Below are 15901 nucleotides of genomic sequence, written 5' to 3' on the forward strand. Positions count from 1 at the left end.
GACTGGCAGAGCAATGTAATATTGGTCCGTGTGGCAACACCTACCTTGTTCCTCCGATAGACTTATTGATGCACGTGTGAGGTTGTGGTGACATTTTGTGACATTTTTGGTTAATGGTGTGCCACAAGATTTTTCCAATGTAAAAAAAGGTTGAAAAACACTGGTCTATATAATTTTTGGAAAAAAAACTACTGAAATGAATGTGACACATTGTGTCACTTAAAAGTCATCAAAGAAAGTCCCCTGAGAGGAAGTTACCACACCAACACCTTCTTGCTTCTGTGCTAAAGAAAATATTTCACATGTCATGTGATGATACTGAGGCTTTTCCATTGGGCCCCACTGAGATAACGAGGTTTGCTGACATCACTGTTTACCTTGCCATCCTTCTGGGCAGACGCAGGAAAAGCTCTGATAGTCCTCAGACTCCTGACACACTGCTCCGTGTTTGCAAGGTTTGGAGCTACAAGGGGCCATAACGCTTTCACAATTCTCTCCTGTAACACACACACACATATCACAACACAAATGACGACAATGTATGCTCCACCTGAACCGTGTGACATTGCAAAAAGCCGTCGTGAACTCGGGAGATAACCCGAAAGAAAGTGGAGCGATCTTTCAATCGCTGCTATCGCAGGATTTTCTCCAGGTTCCGTCACTATTAGCGGCCTGCGGAGACATTTCCCTATCTTTTTCCACAACGCACGCCTCGTACAGGAAGCCGTCTGCAGCTTCCGGCCATTGTGAGGGCATTTGCTGTTCTGTGAGACGGGAAGCAGGCAAACAGGAAATGTGTCAAGCGACCTTTTCCCACCCGAGTACAGGCAGAAGACTTTTGTCCTGTGTGGATTGTTCCAGCAGAAAAAAAAAGACGACTCAAATTGAAATACAAGAATGGCGCTTTCCATTGCTATCTGCTCAAATAACATGTGAGATGTCATGACAATGTTTTCCAGGGATGCATGTATCATAGGAGGTCAAAGCTTCGGAGGCATGGAGCCCTCAGGAAGTCTTGTTGCTGATCTTTAATGGAAAGCTGTTGAATTTGTGGCTCATTTTTTCTCCTGTTTGGCCAATAAGTCAAAGCACACAAGCGGAGGAAACTGCCCTTCACTGGAGAAATGCCAGAACCCGCATAGAATAACATTTTCATACCAGTGTAAGGCAGGATACAGTTGCACTTGTAGCCTGCCACATCGTCGATGCAGGTCCCTTGGTTGAGGCAGGGGTTGGAGGCGCATTCGTTGATGTTGGTTTGACAGTTTGGTCCTGCGGTCCACACAAAAATAACATGTCTCACACGTTTTAAAAACAGCGGCGGTATTGTAGGTGTGCATGTAGGACTCACTAACCAGTGAAGCCTATGCGGCAGGTGCAAACATATCCGCTTGTCATGTCCTTGCACGTGCCTCCGTTCATGCACGGGTTGGACTCGCACTCATTGTTGTTGATGTCGCAGTTTTTGCCGCTCCAGCCGGAGTCACACAGGCATTTGTATCTGAAATGGAAAAGACATGATAAAATACCAGACAACTTTGCCGCAAATGTTCAAGAAAAAGGGCTCCAACAACATTCAAGAAAGCAAAATGTTTGGTGTGTATGTAATATACTCTTGAACATGCCTAAAATTGAACAATTTGGAAAACATATCGCAAAAGTCATCCAGAAAACACAGATGTTAAACCGATATCATGCATGACATGAGACTACAGCACTCAGGGCAGTGAGTTGCAAAACAAGTGCATTTTTCTTTGGCTTTTTGTGATGACGTCTATAAAGGCGGAAATGGAGCTTGTAGTGGTAAAAATAATAAAAATAATTCATTCATTTTCTACCGCTTTTTCCTCACGAGGGTCGCAGGGGGTGCTGGAGCCTATCCCAGCCGTCTTCGGGCGAGAGGCGGGGTACACCCTGGACTGATCGCCAGCCAATCACAGAGCACATATAGACAAACAACCATTCACACTCACATTCATACCTATGGACAATTTGGAGTCACCAATTAACCTAGCATGTTTTTGGAATGTGGGAGAAAACCGAGTTTAATATTTGCAATGGTAAAACCTGATCTGGCTTAAGGTATGATGGTCATAACTAAGGATCGACCGATATATCGGGCCAATATTTGCGTTCTTTCCTTTAATCGGTATCGGCCAATACGCGCGTGGGTTCGCCGATGGATTTTATCTACATGTATGTATGTATTTTATCTACATGTTTAGATTGCTAATTTTAGAATGCAAGCAATGCTAACACATAGCATCACAGTGCCAAGTGTTTATATATGTGTCTAGCTATAAAAAATGTATAAAAATGCTACTATGCTGCTGTTAGCATGCTAAGTGCCAAAATTAGCATGCTAACATGCTAACAACAAGCATGATAGTGCTGCGTCTTTAAATGTCTACTTGTGAAAATTACTAAAAATGTTACTATGACAATGTTAACATGCTAGCAATACGAACATTAGCATGCCAACACCTAGGATAATAGTGGTACGTGTTCATTCATTCATTCATTTTCTACCGCTTATCCTCACCAGGGTCACGGGGTGTGCTGGAGCCTATCCCAGCTGTCTTTGGGCGGGAGGCGTGGTACACCCTGGACTGGTGGCCAGCCAATCACAGGGCACATATAGACAAACAACCATTCACACTCACATTCATACCTATGGACAATTTGGAGTCACCAATTAACCTAGCATGTTTTTGGAATGTGGGAGGAACCCGGAGTACCCGGAGAAAACCCACGCAAGCACGGGGAGAACATGCAAACTCCACACAGAGATGCCCGAGGGTGGAATTGAACCCTGGTCTACTAGCTGTGAGGTCTGCACACTAACCACTCGTCCGCCGTGCCGGCTAATAAAAATAGTAAACATTTAAAAAATAATAGCACAAAAATAAACATGGTGCACGCGTATCTGTCCAGGTACCTCAATAGAATATGGCTAAGTCACCAATAAGTTCACAATATTAAATATCTATTTTTAAACACCCTTGTCGACGCCTATATGGGAACACTTTAACCAATACGTGTGCATATCAGCCCGGCTGCTCAGTACAACATGGAGAAGTCGACAATAAAGTTCCTATGTGGGTGTGGCCTCACCCGTTGACCTTGTCCTCGCAGTGACCGTGGATGCAGGGGTTGCTGAGGCACTCATTGACCTGCGAGAAGCAGGTGGGGTCATGGTAACCCTCGGGACAAACGCAGGTGAAGCTGTTGATGCCGTCAATGCAGGTGCCGCCATTGTGGCACGGGCTGACGGCACACTCGTCAATGTTGATGTTGCACATGGTGCCTACAGGGAAAGAAGAGCGTGTATTATTCCTATTGTGATTTTTTTTACCGTCTTTCATCTTTAAGGTAGTTTACAATTTCGGCTCCTATTGTCGGCTACTTGAAGCGGCCGTACCGTTCAGGCCGGTGCCACACATGACATAAAAGGAAGCCTTTTAGCTTTAATTCCAGGAAGGGACTTCCAAAGCTTTTAAAAGCTCAACTTTCAGGAATCTTTCAGTGAATCTTTTCTTCGACTCAAATCCCCAGAGACGGTGTGCGCCACAGACTGTATGTGTGTGTTCTCTTTGTGTAAGTCGGGAAGCTTGCATGTCCGAACAGCAGCAGGTTGGGGACAGGGTGGAGCGGGAAAATGGACCCGGCTCGAGCCTCAGAGGAGTGTGCTCACTAGTCGGCTAGCTTACCATCTGTCGGTCTCCTCCCTCCATACCTTGGTTCCCTAACACTGCATCTTTTTTGTCATCAGATCAACTGAGACACCCAACAACCTGGCTTAAAAATCACACTTCCAACTCATCGTGGAAGAGGTATTTTTCATGGTGTGTGTAAGCAGTTGGGTTTCCCACAGCAGACGTGGAAGTTTTTGTTTTGAAGGAAGAACGACACTGCCAAAGACAGTTAATTTGGTCAAGACACTACATAGCACGAAAGGCTCGCTGTGGGCTTGCACAGGTGATCAGATATCGTGATCGGTGTTGCCGGGCTTTGATTGACCGATGCCGATTTTTTATTGATCGGTGGTCGAAGCATCCCTTCTGCTATTTAAATTTAGTGGGTGCAGCTTATATACCGGGAAATAGTCCGGAAATGAGTCAATGTAACATTCCAGCTTCCGAACATGCGTACACCAGGGCTCGACAATAACGATGTACCGATGGCCCGGGGCAAGTTAAAACAAAATTGGGGCAAGTAAATCCAATCAGTGATATTCCCGTCGGGCAAGTGCACTTTGGCATGCCATACTGCCAAGAGTTTTTTTTAAAGCGGTTCTTGTTGGGTTTTGGTAAAACACGGACTGCGTAATTCCGGTGGTAGTTTGCAAACCAATCCTTGCAAATCTTGAAATGGACCAATCAGAATCGTTTATTTAGACCGCGGTCCGTAGTCTACAGTCCACGTTTTCTTGTTTGCGATCAACCAATCAGCGATCGTTTGACTAGGAAAACATCTATCATGACGTCCCTGCCAACATCGTCTAATTCTTCAACAACTTCTGAAGGAAAACACCAAAAAGTGATGAACCAGTGCCTCCTAAACAAGTATTTTATTAGCGGCAGCAAATCAAATGATGGCACAGGTGAGTGAATCACATTGCTGTGGCAATTTTAATTGGTCACAATGAAACACCACCGATTAGATCCGATACCAAGTGCTGATTGTGCACAAGCATTTTATTATTTAATAAGCACAATGTTTATTCAATCATGAATGTACTTTTATTTATCAAGGCAAAGTGCCAAGAAGTCTCTTGACAATCCAGATTTCCATGCAACGTCATGATCTACCGATTAGATCCGATACCAAGTGCTGATTTTGCACAAGCTACAAAATCTAGCGCTTCCATTTCTCTGTGTATTTTTCTCACCTTTGCTTCACAAATTATTGTTTGACGATTGAGCATTTGATTAAAAACACTTTACTAGTACACAAATGTGTCTATTCAATAATGTTTCATTGTGGTGCACAACTTATAAATATCACTGCTTACTACGACTACCATGTGTAAGGTAGTATGGCATGCCATGTTAACATACATCTCCACAATTTTTCAGACATTCCTCCAAATTAAATACGTCAGTACTATTATCTGATGAATTATCTATGATGATATCATTATGGCAGTCTTTGCATTTCACATGGGGTTACAAGTTCGGGCAAGTAGTTCTCACCTTAAGGATTCCCCATAGGCAAGTAATTTTTGTTTTTAATGTAGAGCCCTGGTACACAAAGCAAGATACAATTTTTTTCCCATTATTATTTGGAACCTCTTCTCTAAAAGCACGCAAGAGAGACTTCAGCTGCCAAAAAACTGCTTCCCAGCTTTTGTTAAACCTTTCAGAGCCTGATCCACATCCCCTGCCAAATAACAGGTTTAACCCGGGCCTTATATTAAACACATAGAAGTTTCTTACCAGTGTAGCCGGCCTTGCAGGCGCACTCATAGCCATTGATCTTGTCAATGCAGGTCCCATAGTCACATGGGTTGCTCTTGCAGTCATCAGTGTTGATTTCACAGTTGATTCCTGGCAGAAACAACACATTCAGTCACCATGAAAGAAAGGTTATCACTTCCAAAAAACCTGTTTGATCCGCTTGCCTGTGGTCCCCTTGGGGCAGTTGCAGATGTAAGCGTTTTCTCTGTCCTGGCAGACGCCGCCGTTTCTGCACGGTTGGCTCAGACACTCGTTGATGTTGGTCTCGCACAGTCGGCCAGTGTAACCGGGGTGGCAGTGGCAGCTGAAGGAGGCCAGGCCGTCAATGCAGGAGCCATAGTGGCATGGATCCGAGTAACATTCGTTGATGTCCGTCTCGCAGTGCCTCCCGGTGTAGCCTGACAAAAACGATTCATTTTAATAGGGCGTAACAAATCTGTAGTTTCTTGGGGTGTAACGCCATGTTACGCCATAAGTCTACTCAAAAAACAAACACAGCCAGAGCTTGAAAATCTTCTTAAAGTTCCCTGTTTGGGACACTTGGCCTCGCTGGTGAAATACGTAATCGGACAAGTGGATAAGACGAAAGCAGTGTGCCACCATTGTTCAGTAGAAATGGAGAACGGGGCTCCATGCTGCAACTATTAATGCTGCACTGCCGTCAATAAGGAAGTTACATTTAGTCAAAATAAAATATGGCCTAAAAAGAAACATTGTGAATGGGGGTGCACCGATTTGATAATTATAGGTTATCACATGGTTTGTCTGGTATCAGGCCAGGTATCATGCCCCCAAGTGCCAGTATCACCTTCGGTCTCGGGCTGATGCTGGCACGATGTGATACTGGCCTGATGTGATGATCTTATTATCACATACTATTTAATCATGAGCTTATTATCATGTACTATTTAATCAAAAGACCATTTTGTTTCCAGAAAATGTTTAGTTTATTACATGTATTATATCAGGCTCATATTCATCCCCATTTTCTTTTCTGATTGAGAAAATAAACAAGAACACGTATTTGTCTAACTCAGGAGGGGGAGTACTTTCTACCAGTCTTCGTTCTTTCTTGCAGTTGATGAGCCATTCAGAAAAAAGCTTGAGGTCGCCCTTGGTTTTCCGACTTGTATTTGCATTTTTAGTTTTTTCGATCATTTCAAGAGTGTCCTCCTCGTTAATGGTGATAAAACGTTCCATTTCTAATATTCTGTTTGCTATTTTCCCTATTTGTCTTTCGCCGGGAGTGTCAACCGTGTTCACGCTCGTGCGCTGTTCTCTGATTGGTTGTTTCACGGGCATGGGGGCTGATACTGGACATGGTTAAACTCTATATTTTATCAGTATCACTGCCCTGGGCTTTGACACAGTATCATTTCGTCCTTTTCCCGTATAATTCATGAGCGGTTTCTAGGGTACAGGGACAATTAATACTGTAGTATGTGATAATATTAGATATCGGATATTAGCCACAAAAAATATCAGCCAGCATCGGATATTCCAAATCTACTTTTTAACATTATTAGAGCCCTGTAGACATGAACTAACACACATATAATCACCTTTACACTCCTATCCATTGTTTACATCACAATGCGCAATTCTTATGCTGCAGGGACTCAAGGCTGGTATAGCTACCAATTTAGCGAGCTAGTGACCTAACACGCTAGCAATCTAACCAGTTAGCCTCAAGTTAGTTTACAACCCCAAACTTACCACTTCCACATGGAATGGGAGGAGAACCTTTTTTCACTCTTTCATGTCGGGCACGCCATGGCTGAAAACATGCATTGTTAAGCTAATGTACTAATGTAAGGTAATGACTACATATCACTTGAATTTTTATATATTGTGATCATTAAAGCTGTTTACTCATAAGCTAAGCAAGTTTAATTTTTTTTCCCTCACTGTGGCCCAAAACCAACCGAAGCGTAACTTTAAAACTGCGGTACGTACCGAGCCGTGATTATGGCGTTTGCTTACCGTCTGTGCACTCGCAGGTGTACTTATTTGGCCCGTCTGTGCACTTGGCGCCATTCTTGCACGGCGTGCTGGCACACTCATCTATGTCTATCTGGCAAAGGTGGCCGCTGAAGCCTGGGAAGAAGAACAACAAGAGGGTGTAATTGTGTGCATGGGTGCATTAAAGTGTGTGTGTGTGTGTGTGTGTGTGTGTGTGTGTGTGTGTGTGTGTGTGTGTGTGTGTGTGTGTGTGCACACAAAGACACGGCTCCTGTTTTGTCACCATATCCAACTGCTCTTACTCGTAATCCTGAATCAGAAACCTGCATGTTAATTAACAACCACTCCAACCCTACGAGTTCTTTCCATTCAACACCATTCAACAAGGGTTTTGGGGGAGGGAGCGAGAGAGAGAGAGGAGGGGGTCATTTGTGGGGGGGCGGGAGTGTAAGAAGAGAGTGAAAGTTGCACAGCCTCCTGATCAAGACGGCCAGACAAAGGAAGGCCTGTCTGCCGAACGCAAGGCCAAACTGCTGCTGGGATGCTGCCCCCGCCACCCCCTTCAAAAAAAGCCTTTCCATCACAATGTGCATTCTCCAGCTTGACCTTTCACCCTCTACTATTGAAACCTCCTTTTGATTAAAAAATCTAACAGCAGGCCCTCTCTTTCTCTGCAGTCCCGGGCTACTCTCATCTCAGATGTTTCCCCTTCCACCTTTTTTTCTCCCCTCTTTTGTCCCATGATGGTACAATCCAAAGACAAGTAAGATGTTATCTGATGAAGAGATAAAGTGCTTCTTATGGATGGGGACACACAGGTGGTTTCAAGCTCCTAAAACAGAATCAGTACAGGCAAATCTGGCAAGAACGTCAAGTGTGATTTGTCCCTCAGGACTTTTGCTAAAACCCCCAACATAACCTCAATGTCCTTATGAGGGTCTATTCCAGATGATTTAGGGCAAGAGGCAGCACATCTAGACAAACAACCATTCAGAGCTTTCAACAATTTAGAGTCTGCAGTTAACCTAACGTGTGCTTTTGCACCGTTGCCGGTGTCAGGTTTGGGCGAAATATCATTTATTTCATAAGTGCCATTTGTGGACTACGTACCACACGTGCACCCCGCATATGTAATTCCATACGTGTCCAGTAAGTGCTGTTTTTGATTTTTTTGTTTTGATTGGGGCTGCAGAGCGCGCAGACCTCACAGCTAGGAGACCCTAGTTCAATTCCACCCTCGGCCATCTTTGTGTGGAGTTTGCATGTTCTCCCCGTGCATGTGTGGGTTTTCTCCGGGTACTCCGGTTTCCTCCCACATTCCAAAAACATGCTAGGTTAATTGGCAACTCCAAATTGTCCATAGGTATGAATGTGAGTGTGAATGGTTGTTTGTCTATATGTGCCCTGTGATTGGCTGGCCACCAGTCCAGGGTGTAACCCGCCTCTCGCCCGAAGACAGCTGGGATAGGCTCCAGCACCCCTTTGTGAGGATAAGCGGTAGAAAATGAATGAATGAATGTTTTGATTGATTTCCAATAGCAGCTCTTCATGCTCTAAAGTCGATCGATACTTTTAATACTTCAGATACAGTGAAGTCTCGTTATATCAATATTGTCGGGAGTCGGAAAAAATATCGATATAACCGGACTGTCGATATATCCGATCCTGCGGCGAACTGCATTAAAAGTGGGCAATAATGCACTCGACATTGTTCTATAGTATAGAACAATGTCGAGCAGCTTAAATCAATCTTTGCTTAAGGATTTCAATACCAAAAAAGAACACGGCGAACGGCTGCTTCCAGGCAACTTTATTTTTCACACTTCCACCACCAGAGCACAGCACACACACCGATTCCCGCACTTCCTGGTTCACAGGTCATGCTCAACCCGCCCCACATAGCTGGCCAAACACATGCCTGCAACAGAAGAACCAACTGACATAGCATACACACCTATTCCAACGAAGACACAAGCGTACAAATACATGTATTTAATTGTGTTGTATTCAGATATCTTTTTATCGCTTGCAATAATCACTGTTTTTCATATGTACATGCTGGCGTTCGTTGGTTCTTCTGTTGCAGGCATGTGTTTGGCCAGCTATGTGGGGCGGGTTGAGCATGACCTGTGAACCAGGAAGTGCGGGAATCGGTGTGTGTGCTGCGCTCTGGTGGTGGAAGTGTGAAAAATAAAGTTGACTGGAAGCAGCCGTTCGCCGTGTTCTTTTTTGGTATTGAAATCCTTAAGCAAAGATTGATTTAAGCTGCTTTTGTATCGATATAAGCAGCCCAAATTGGCTGGCGGGAGATGAAAAGGGCATTGTAGTAACCGGATTATCATAATAACCGGGTATCGTACTAACGGAACTAATTATATCATAAAAGACTAGAAATTTGCCGGGAAATGAAAATAGTATCGTAATAAGCAGTAATTTCGTTATAACCGATATCAATATAACGAGACTTTACTGTATATGATTTCGTCCTGTTTTTTTTCTGTATTTTGGTTAGATTGTATCTCAACATACATCAGGTTTGAAAATAAATGAATAAATTACTATGATGTCCTGTATTCTTTATGTTATGAACGGTGTGCGTGAAAGTATGAATGTTTCCTTTATATATTTGGTCACCATGTCACGTGTCACAAACAGTGAAAACAGAAACACACACACACTAACCTCAGCAATCAAAGACCCCCCCACCCTCAAACTGCAGGAATGACAAATTTCAATGGCTCTCAGTGGGGTTTCCATGGCTATTGCGTGTACACAAATGGAACGAGGGGACCCTCGTCTCAGCCTCTCAACTGTGAGAAATTTACATTTCAAGCACGGCGGTTCAGAAGCCCCCCCCCCCCAAGCCCCTTCTTTACTCCTCCCTTCCTGCTTCTGCATTAACGGCCAGCACGTCTCATCCCGCCATCCCGCCACCCACCCAAAACATTTCACCGCCACCACTTCCTCACATAATCCCAACACTTCTCAGGCATCTTTTGCTTCTTTTTTTCCTTTACGTCCTTCTTCTTTTCTTACTCTTTCAAGGAAGGAAGAATCCTGTTTCTCCCCACCCACCCCGCCTTTGATCCTTGCAGAAAAATAAAAGAATGAGGTTGAAAAAAAAAATCATTTCCACCTCAATGAGCATGTTTGGTGAAACATTCAATATGCTTTTTTTATCCCCCTTTCTTTTTTGTCGGTGGTACATTCCTTCACTGAACCAAACACAGACACGTCTTGTCCAAATAGTGATACTCAAAGAGGAATTTGTGCACCAAAACAACCAGTGAGCTGGAACAAACGACCATGTCAACACAGAAAATACCAGTAATGTCTGACTATATCAACTTTCCCTGTTCCCAGTCGCAATTCAGTCCACCAATCACCCATATAACTTTGTTAAAAGATACAAAAAAACTTGTAGAAAGAGTTGAAACTTCCTCAAGCCTAGCACCCCATAGATTTTGCTCTTCTTCTCCTTTTCCGTTGCAGCTTTGGTTGAGGGCTAGCAGGGCCTGTGTAAGCCTGCCTCAGGGCTTGGGATTAGCTGCCATCCACGGGGCTGTTTGTGTCTGCGCCAGTGTGTTTGTGTTTTAGTGTGTTGGAGGGGGGCGGGGCGGGAGAGACAGCGAGAGATCGACCTCCGTGCCCCCTGGCCCAGCTATCCCCCCTCACATACCCCTCCCTTCGCTGCTCGACGGCGGCCTCACCTGTGGGGCACTGGCAGTGGAAGGCGTTGATCTTGTCGATACACTTGCCGCTGTTCAGGCAGGGGCTGTGGGCGCACTCGTCCGTATCGATCTCGCAGAACTCCCCCTCGTAGCCTGGCCAATTAGCAAGGGAGGAACGAGGAGGGGGGGGGCGTGTGTTAGACCAGAGATGCACTCACGCTGGGAAGTTTTCTCACACTCCTGGTACTAACTTGAACACAGCTTATACACATGGGATAGGAGCGTCTATTTAGCGGTACAAACCAATTCATTGGTTAATAAGTTATAAGGGCAAAAGTATCAAGGGACGTCATCATTTATATATATTAGCATAATGTAAATGTGCAATATTTCCATCACTGCCTCTGTTACTACCTCAATCATATTTATTTATTTAACAACCCAATACAATACACTCATATGTAACTTTACTCATCTGTACACACCAGTCATTATTTGCACTATGACCCATTGATCATTGCACTAAAATTAATATATCTGCTCCTGCATATGCTCCTGTGCAATACTATGTGTATATTTTGGATATCTTGTATATATTTTGTATATATATTGTTTTTACTCTACTTTACATACTTTTTTGTTTTTTAAACTTGACTACTGCACTGAAAGGAGAAGCTCTCCAATTTCATTGTACATCTTGTATAATGACAATAAAGGCCATTCCATTCCATCAAGAATGTCTCGCGCCAGTCACTGAAAGTCATAAAGTTCACCATCCTACAACACAAACCTGGCATGCAGATGCAGTGGAAGTCCCCTATTTGGTCCAGGCAGGTGGCCTCGTTCATGCACGGGTTGGCCAGGCACTCGTTGATGTCCAGCTCGCAACGCGCCCCCAAGTATCCTCGCTGGCACTTACACTGGAACGAGCCCTTGGTGTTTATGCACTTGCCGGCGTGCTCACAAGGGTTGGGACCTGTTCAAAACAGGAGTTATTGAACTTTAACAAACGGCTGAGTAAAGACTACCGTAAATTCCGAACTATAAGCCGCTACTTTTTTCCCCCAAACTTTCAACCCTGCGGCTTATTCAGTGATGCGGCCAATTTATGTAATTTTTCTAACGGCCGCCAGGGGCTCTCGAGTAGAAAAGGTAAGAATATATGCGTCGAGGAAGACTGCAACTTCTTGTCTTGTGCATAAATTAAATTAGCGTGAACAAACCCTCATCATGGAAAATGCAAAAAAAAAGGCATATGACGCAGCTTTCAGGAAGATGAAGACGGCTTACCGTGATTTTTTACCAGTATGTTCTTTTACCAGACCTGTTTTACCAGACGTGTTATACGGTGTTGCTATTGTGTTGCTATCGTGTTGTTACCATGTTGCTACCGTTTTACTGCCACGTCACAGGCACCGTTTGTGAAGAAAGTTATATTATTATTATTGTTAAGTTATATTATTAAAACTTTGAAAACTCTCTCTGTGTACCGTCTTTCTTTGTAAATATGTTTACATGTTTTAATGTGGGCTTATATACAGGTGCGGCTTGTGTATGTACAAAATCGGTTTTCCTCTAAAAATGTAGTGGGTGAGGCTTATAATCAGGTGCGCTCTATAGTCCGGAAATTATGGTAGTCTGGCGCAAGAAGAGTGATGCTAACATAAACAAATAAAATCCGATCCAAGTACACTGGCAGTTACTTAATCCACTTGTGCATTAGAAAAGCTTGGTGCATGTGGTTGGAGTTTTTACCCAGTGAGCACTCGTCAACGTCTTGATCACAGGAGACCCCCAAGTAGCCCGGAGGGCAAGTGCAGACGTGATTCCCACTGACGGGGTTGGTGTCACAGTTGGAGCCCTTCTGACAAGGGTTGCTGATGCAGGCGTCATCAAGCTGGCACAGGAGACCTGCAGCAAAACACACGCTCAATAAAGCCAAACCACGGAAGTCCATTTCATACAATATACCGTATATACCTGCAGGTAATTATTATGGGCCCCTATTATGCAAAATTGATGTTTTAATGATGTTTTCTAACAGAAAACCTTCTATTAAGTTGAACAAATGCAATTACAGCATACGTATATAATAATCTAGATACTTCCAATACCAGCTCTTAAAAGCCAATGTCAATACTTTCGATACTTCATTCATTTGACGTCTTTATAATGAATCCACCCAGGCTGGCTTTGGGCGGGAGGCTCGGGGCACCCTGGACTGGTTGCCAGCCAATCGCAGGGCGCGTACAGACAACCAACCAATCAAACCATAATTTCTCCAACTTCCCGGAGAAAACAAGCAAAACTCCACACAGTGTGGCCTACATGCTAACCACTATCCACCGTGCGGCTATTTAAATCATTCATATATTTAAGTTAATCATTTATTTCATTAATGAATTGAATAAATGCCTTGTATTATTTATGCTATGATATGAAAAACACTACTTTTAAAAATGTACCACACACGTTGAATTTACACAAAGAATTTTACTCAGTATCAGATCATAAACTAAATCAGTGGTATCGCACTCATATATCACTCATAAAACATAAATAAAGTGCACAAGATCACACAGAAAACAGCTTTGAAGTGTTTGAAAACAGCAAACATATTCCCCAACCTGTGCGGCCATGAGGACACTCGCAGAAGAAAGAGGCAACGCGATCGTGGCAGGTGGACCCGTGGTGGCAGGCGGCGCTTGGGCAGTCGTCGATGTTTTCGCTGCAGTCGTCCCCTGTCCACCCGTTCACGCACACACACTGGAAGCTGCCATAGGTGTTGTGGCACGTGCCGCCATTTTGGCAGGCGTTGGGCATCAGCTGGCACTCGTCCACGTCTTCTGTGCAGAGCTGACCTGGTGACGGGGACACGGGCAAATCTCTATTTTTGGCGCCGGCATTTTTCTCTCATTTGCTGTTACAGTTGTACAAAAGACGCATTCTTGTTGTGAATGCAGTATTGCACATAGACCACTAGGTGTCAGTAATTGTTCAGTGAGACAGGCACTCGACTTGATTATTATGTCTACTACATTGGGTAATATGAGTGTAAAAGCCATTTAAAACCATCACTACAGTAAGTTGATGACACGATAGGTACCTCAGGTACCATAAAAGGTTCCATAAAAACATGTGAGTTTATGTTATCTTATTTATGTCTAAGATGACTATTTTCTCTGATTACATCTTCTATATAGTACAAATGAAAGGTACATGTGACTATAGGGGTGTTATATCATGTCTAGAGGGCTCTAATAATGTTGTAACCATATTTAGAAACTCGTAAACAGGTTTTCTTTGCCATACTACAAAAATATTACATTTATTCATATTGAATCCTACTTTGCAGAAATCCACTTGGAACTACTTATTACGGCGATAAACGAGGGACGACTGCATAAGTGTTTTGACACCCTCACCTGTGAATTCGGGTCTACACTGGCAGTTGTAGGTGTTGACTCCATCCACACAGGTCCCCCCGTTCTGGCACTCGTGGCCTGGACAATCATCGACGTTCTGGTTGCAGTTTTTCCCGGCAAAGCCTACCACCAAGATGTTAAATGATGTCAATGGGTTAATATCGATGCGCTGGACAGACACCTCAGACTGACAGTTATTCTTCCCTGCTGGTGCGGCCAAGCACAGTAGAAAGAGATGAAAGAATGAAACTACAGTTAACCGTCTTTTTCCTCCCATCTGTGCTCTTGAGGTCTGTGGCAACTTCACCGTGTAGTAAACGTTAAAAATGACATTAAGAAGAGTTAGCATCAGAAGCCAAAAGAGTAGGGGTGTAACGGTAGTCATGCTGGTCGTCACGTTGACAGCTTTCATTTGGTGGGCCCTAGATCAGCGTTATACTCGTAGTGTACATTCAGAACAACTATTTTCAGGTTCCTTCTAGCAGGATGGAAAGCCGCCTCAAAGATATTTTGCATTAACTTCAGGACTCGGGCCAAAAACAAGGCAATTTATGTGTGTGTGTGTTTGGAGGTGATGAGACGGTAGGAGGGATCATAATCCCAGCGAGCTGGTCCTCGCTGTGCTATGAGTAAAGGATGTTGTCCTTTGACCATTTCCTTATGATAAGCCCAGATGCCTTCCTGCTTTCCTCCCCGTTCACACACTGCGCGCGCCAAAACACGCACAAATACCTGCACACACGGCGTGATGTGACATCATTGAAATGGCATTAAATAAGAGGAAATTTAACCCGGATTTATGCCATATTTCCACAGTGTATTGCTTTTTGTTACGAACCTGTAAAAACCTGTACTGTAAAAAGTTGTGAAGGGCTACCAAAACAACTTTTCCATCCCACTTTTTAGCCAATATGGTGCCATCTGTAGTGATATCTAAAGCAGGGGGTCCAAACATTTTCCACTGAAGATGGGGGGACCACTTTGATACATTTGGTACATTAAGATTAAGGATGGACCGATACATCGGCCGGCCGATATATCGGGCCAATATTTGTGTTTTTTCCTTGTATCGGTATCGGCCGATACGCGCGTGGGTTCGCCGATGTATTTTTCCACCACATGATTTACAGTCAGGCATCTGCCCCGTGTTGCCCCGGCGGCAGAGGACCCCGCCCCCACTGTTGAATCACATCAAGGGTGCGTTTTCACAAGTAATAGAGTGAGCCTGCTTTTAACATTTTACTAAGCCCATCACATTTCACTTGGTGATCGCTAGTCATAACAGTTTAAGTCACGGTGTGACAACAAGAAAGCCCAAAAACATCACATACCAACGCAACAGACAAATAAAAGCACTCTCACTAGTTGAGCAGAACAAGAATGA

The 15901-nt window shown here is 43.9% G+C and overlaps 1 protein-coding gene across 2 annotated transcripts in view; it reads right to left on the minus strand.

Annotated features, from left to right (window-relative positions):
* The window catches only part of LOC131127832 (neurogenic locus notch homolog protein 1-like), a 52573-nt gene that overhangs the window by 17226 nt on the left and 19446 nt on the right, over positions 1-15901 (minus strand). For both annotated transcript variants that reach the window (XM_058070108.2, XM_078789520.1), the window contains 12 exons: positions 14518-14640; positions 13720-13953; positions 12848-13003; positions 11883-12068; positions 11132-11245; positions 7443-7556; positions 5624-5857; positions 5439-5549; positions 3115-3307; positions 1356-1501; positions 1159-1272; positions 378-497 (listed from right to left, as the gene is read on the minus strand). In XM_058070108.2, coding sequence (XP_057926091.2) covers positions 378-497; positions 1159-1272; positions 1356-1501; positions 3115-3307; positions 5439-5549; positions 5624-5857; positions 7443-7556; positions 11132-11245; positions 11883-12068; positions 12848-13003; positions 13720-13953; positions 14518-14640 — 1845 coding nt within the window. The remainder of the gene's footprint in view (positions 1-377; positions 498-1158; positions 1273-1355; positions 1502-3114; positions 3308-5438; positions 5550-5623; positions 5858-7442; positions 7557-11131; positions 11246-11882; positions 12069-12847; positions 13004-13719; positions 13954-14517; positions 14641-15901) is intronic.

Source organism: Doryrhamphus excisus, linkage group LG3 (assembly GCF_037039965.1).
Source record: "Doryrhamphus excisus strain RoL-2023G ecotype Guam linkage group LG3, RoL_Dexc_Guam_v1.1, whole genome shotgun sequence".
Classification (NCBI taxonomy): Eukaryota; Metazoa; Chordata; class Actinopteri; order Syngnathiformes; family Syngnathidae; genus Doryrhamphus; species Doryrhamphus excisus.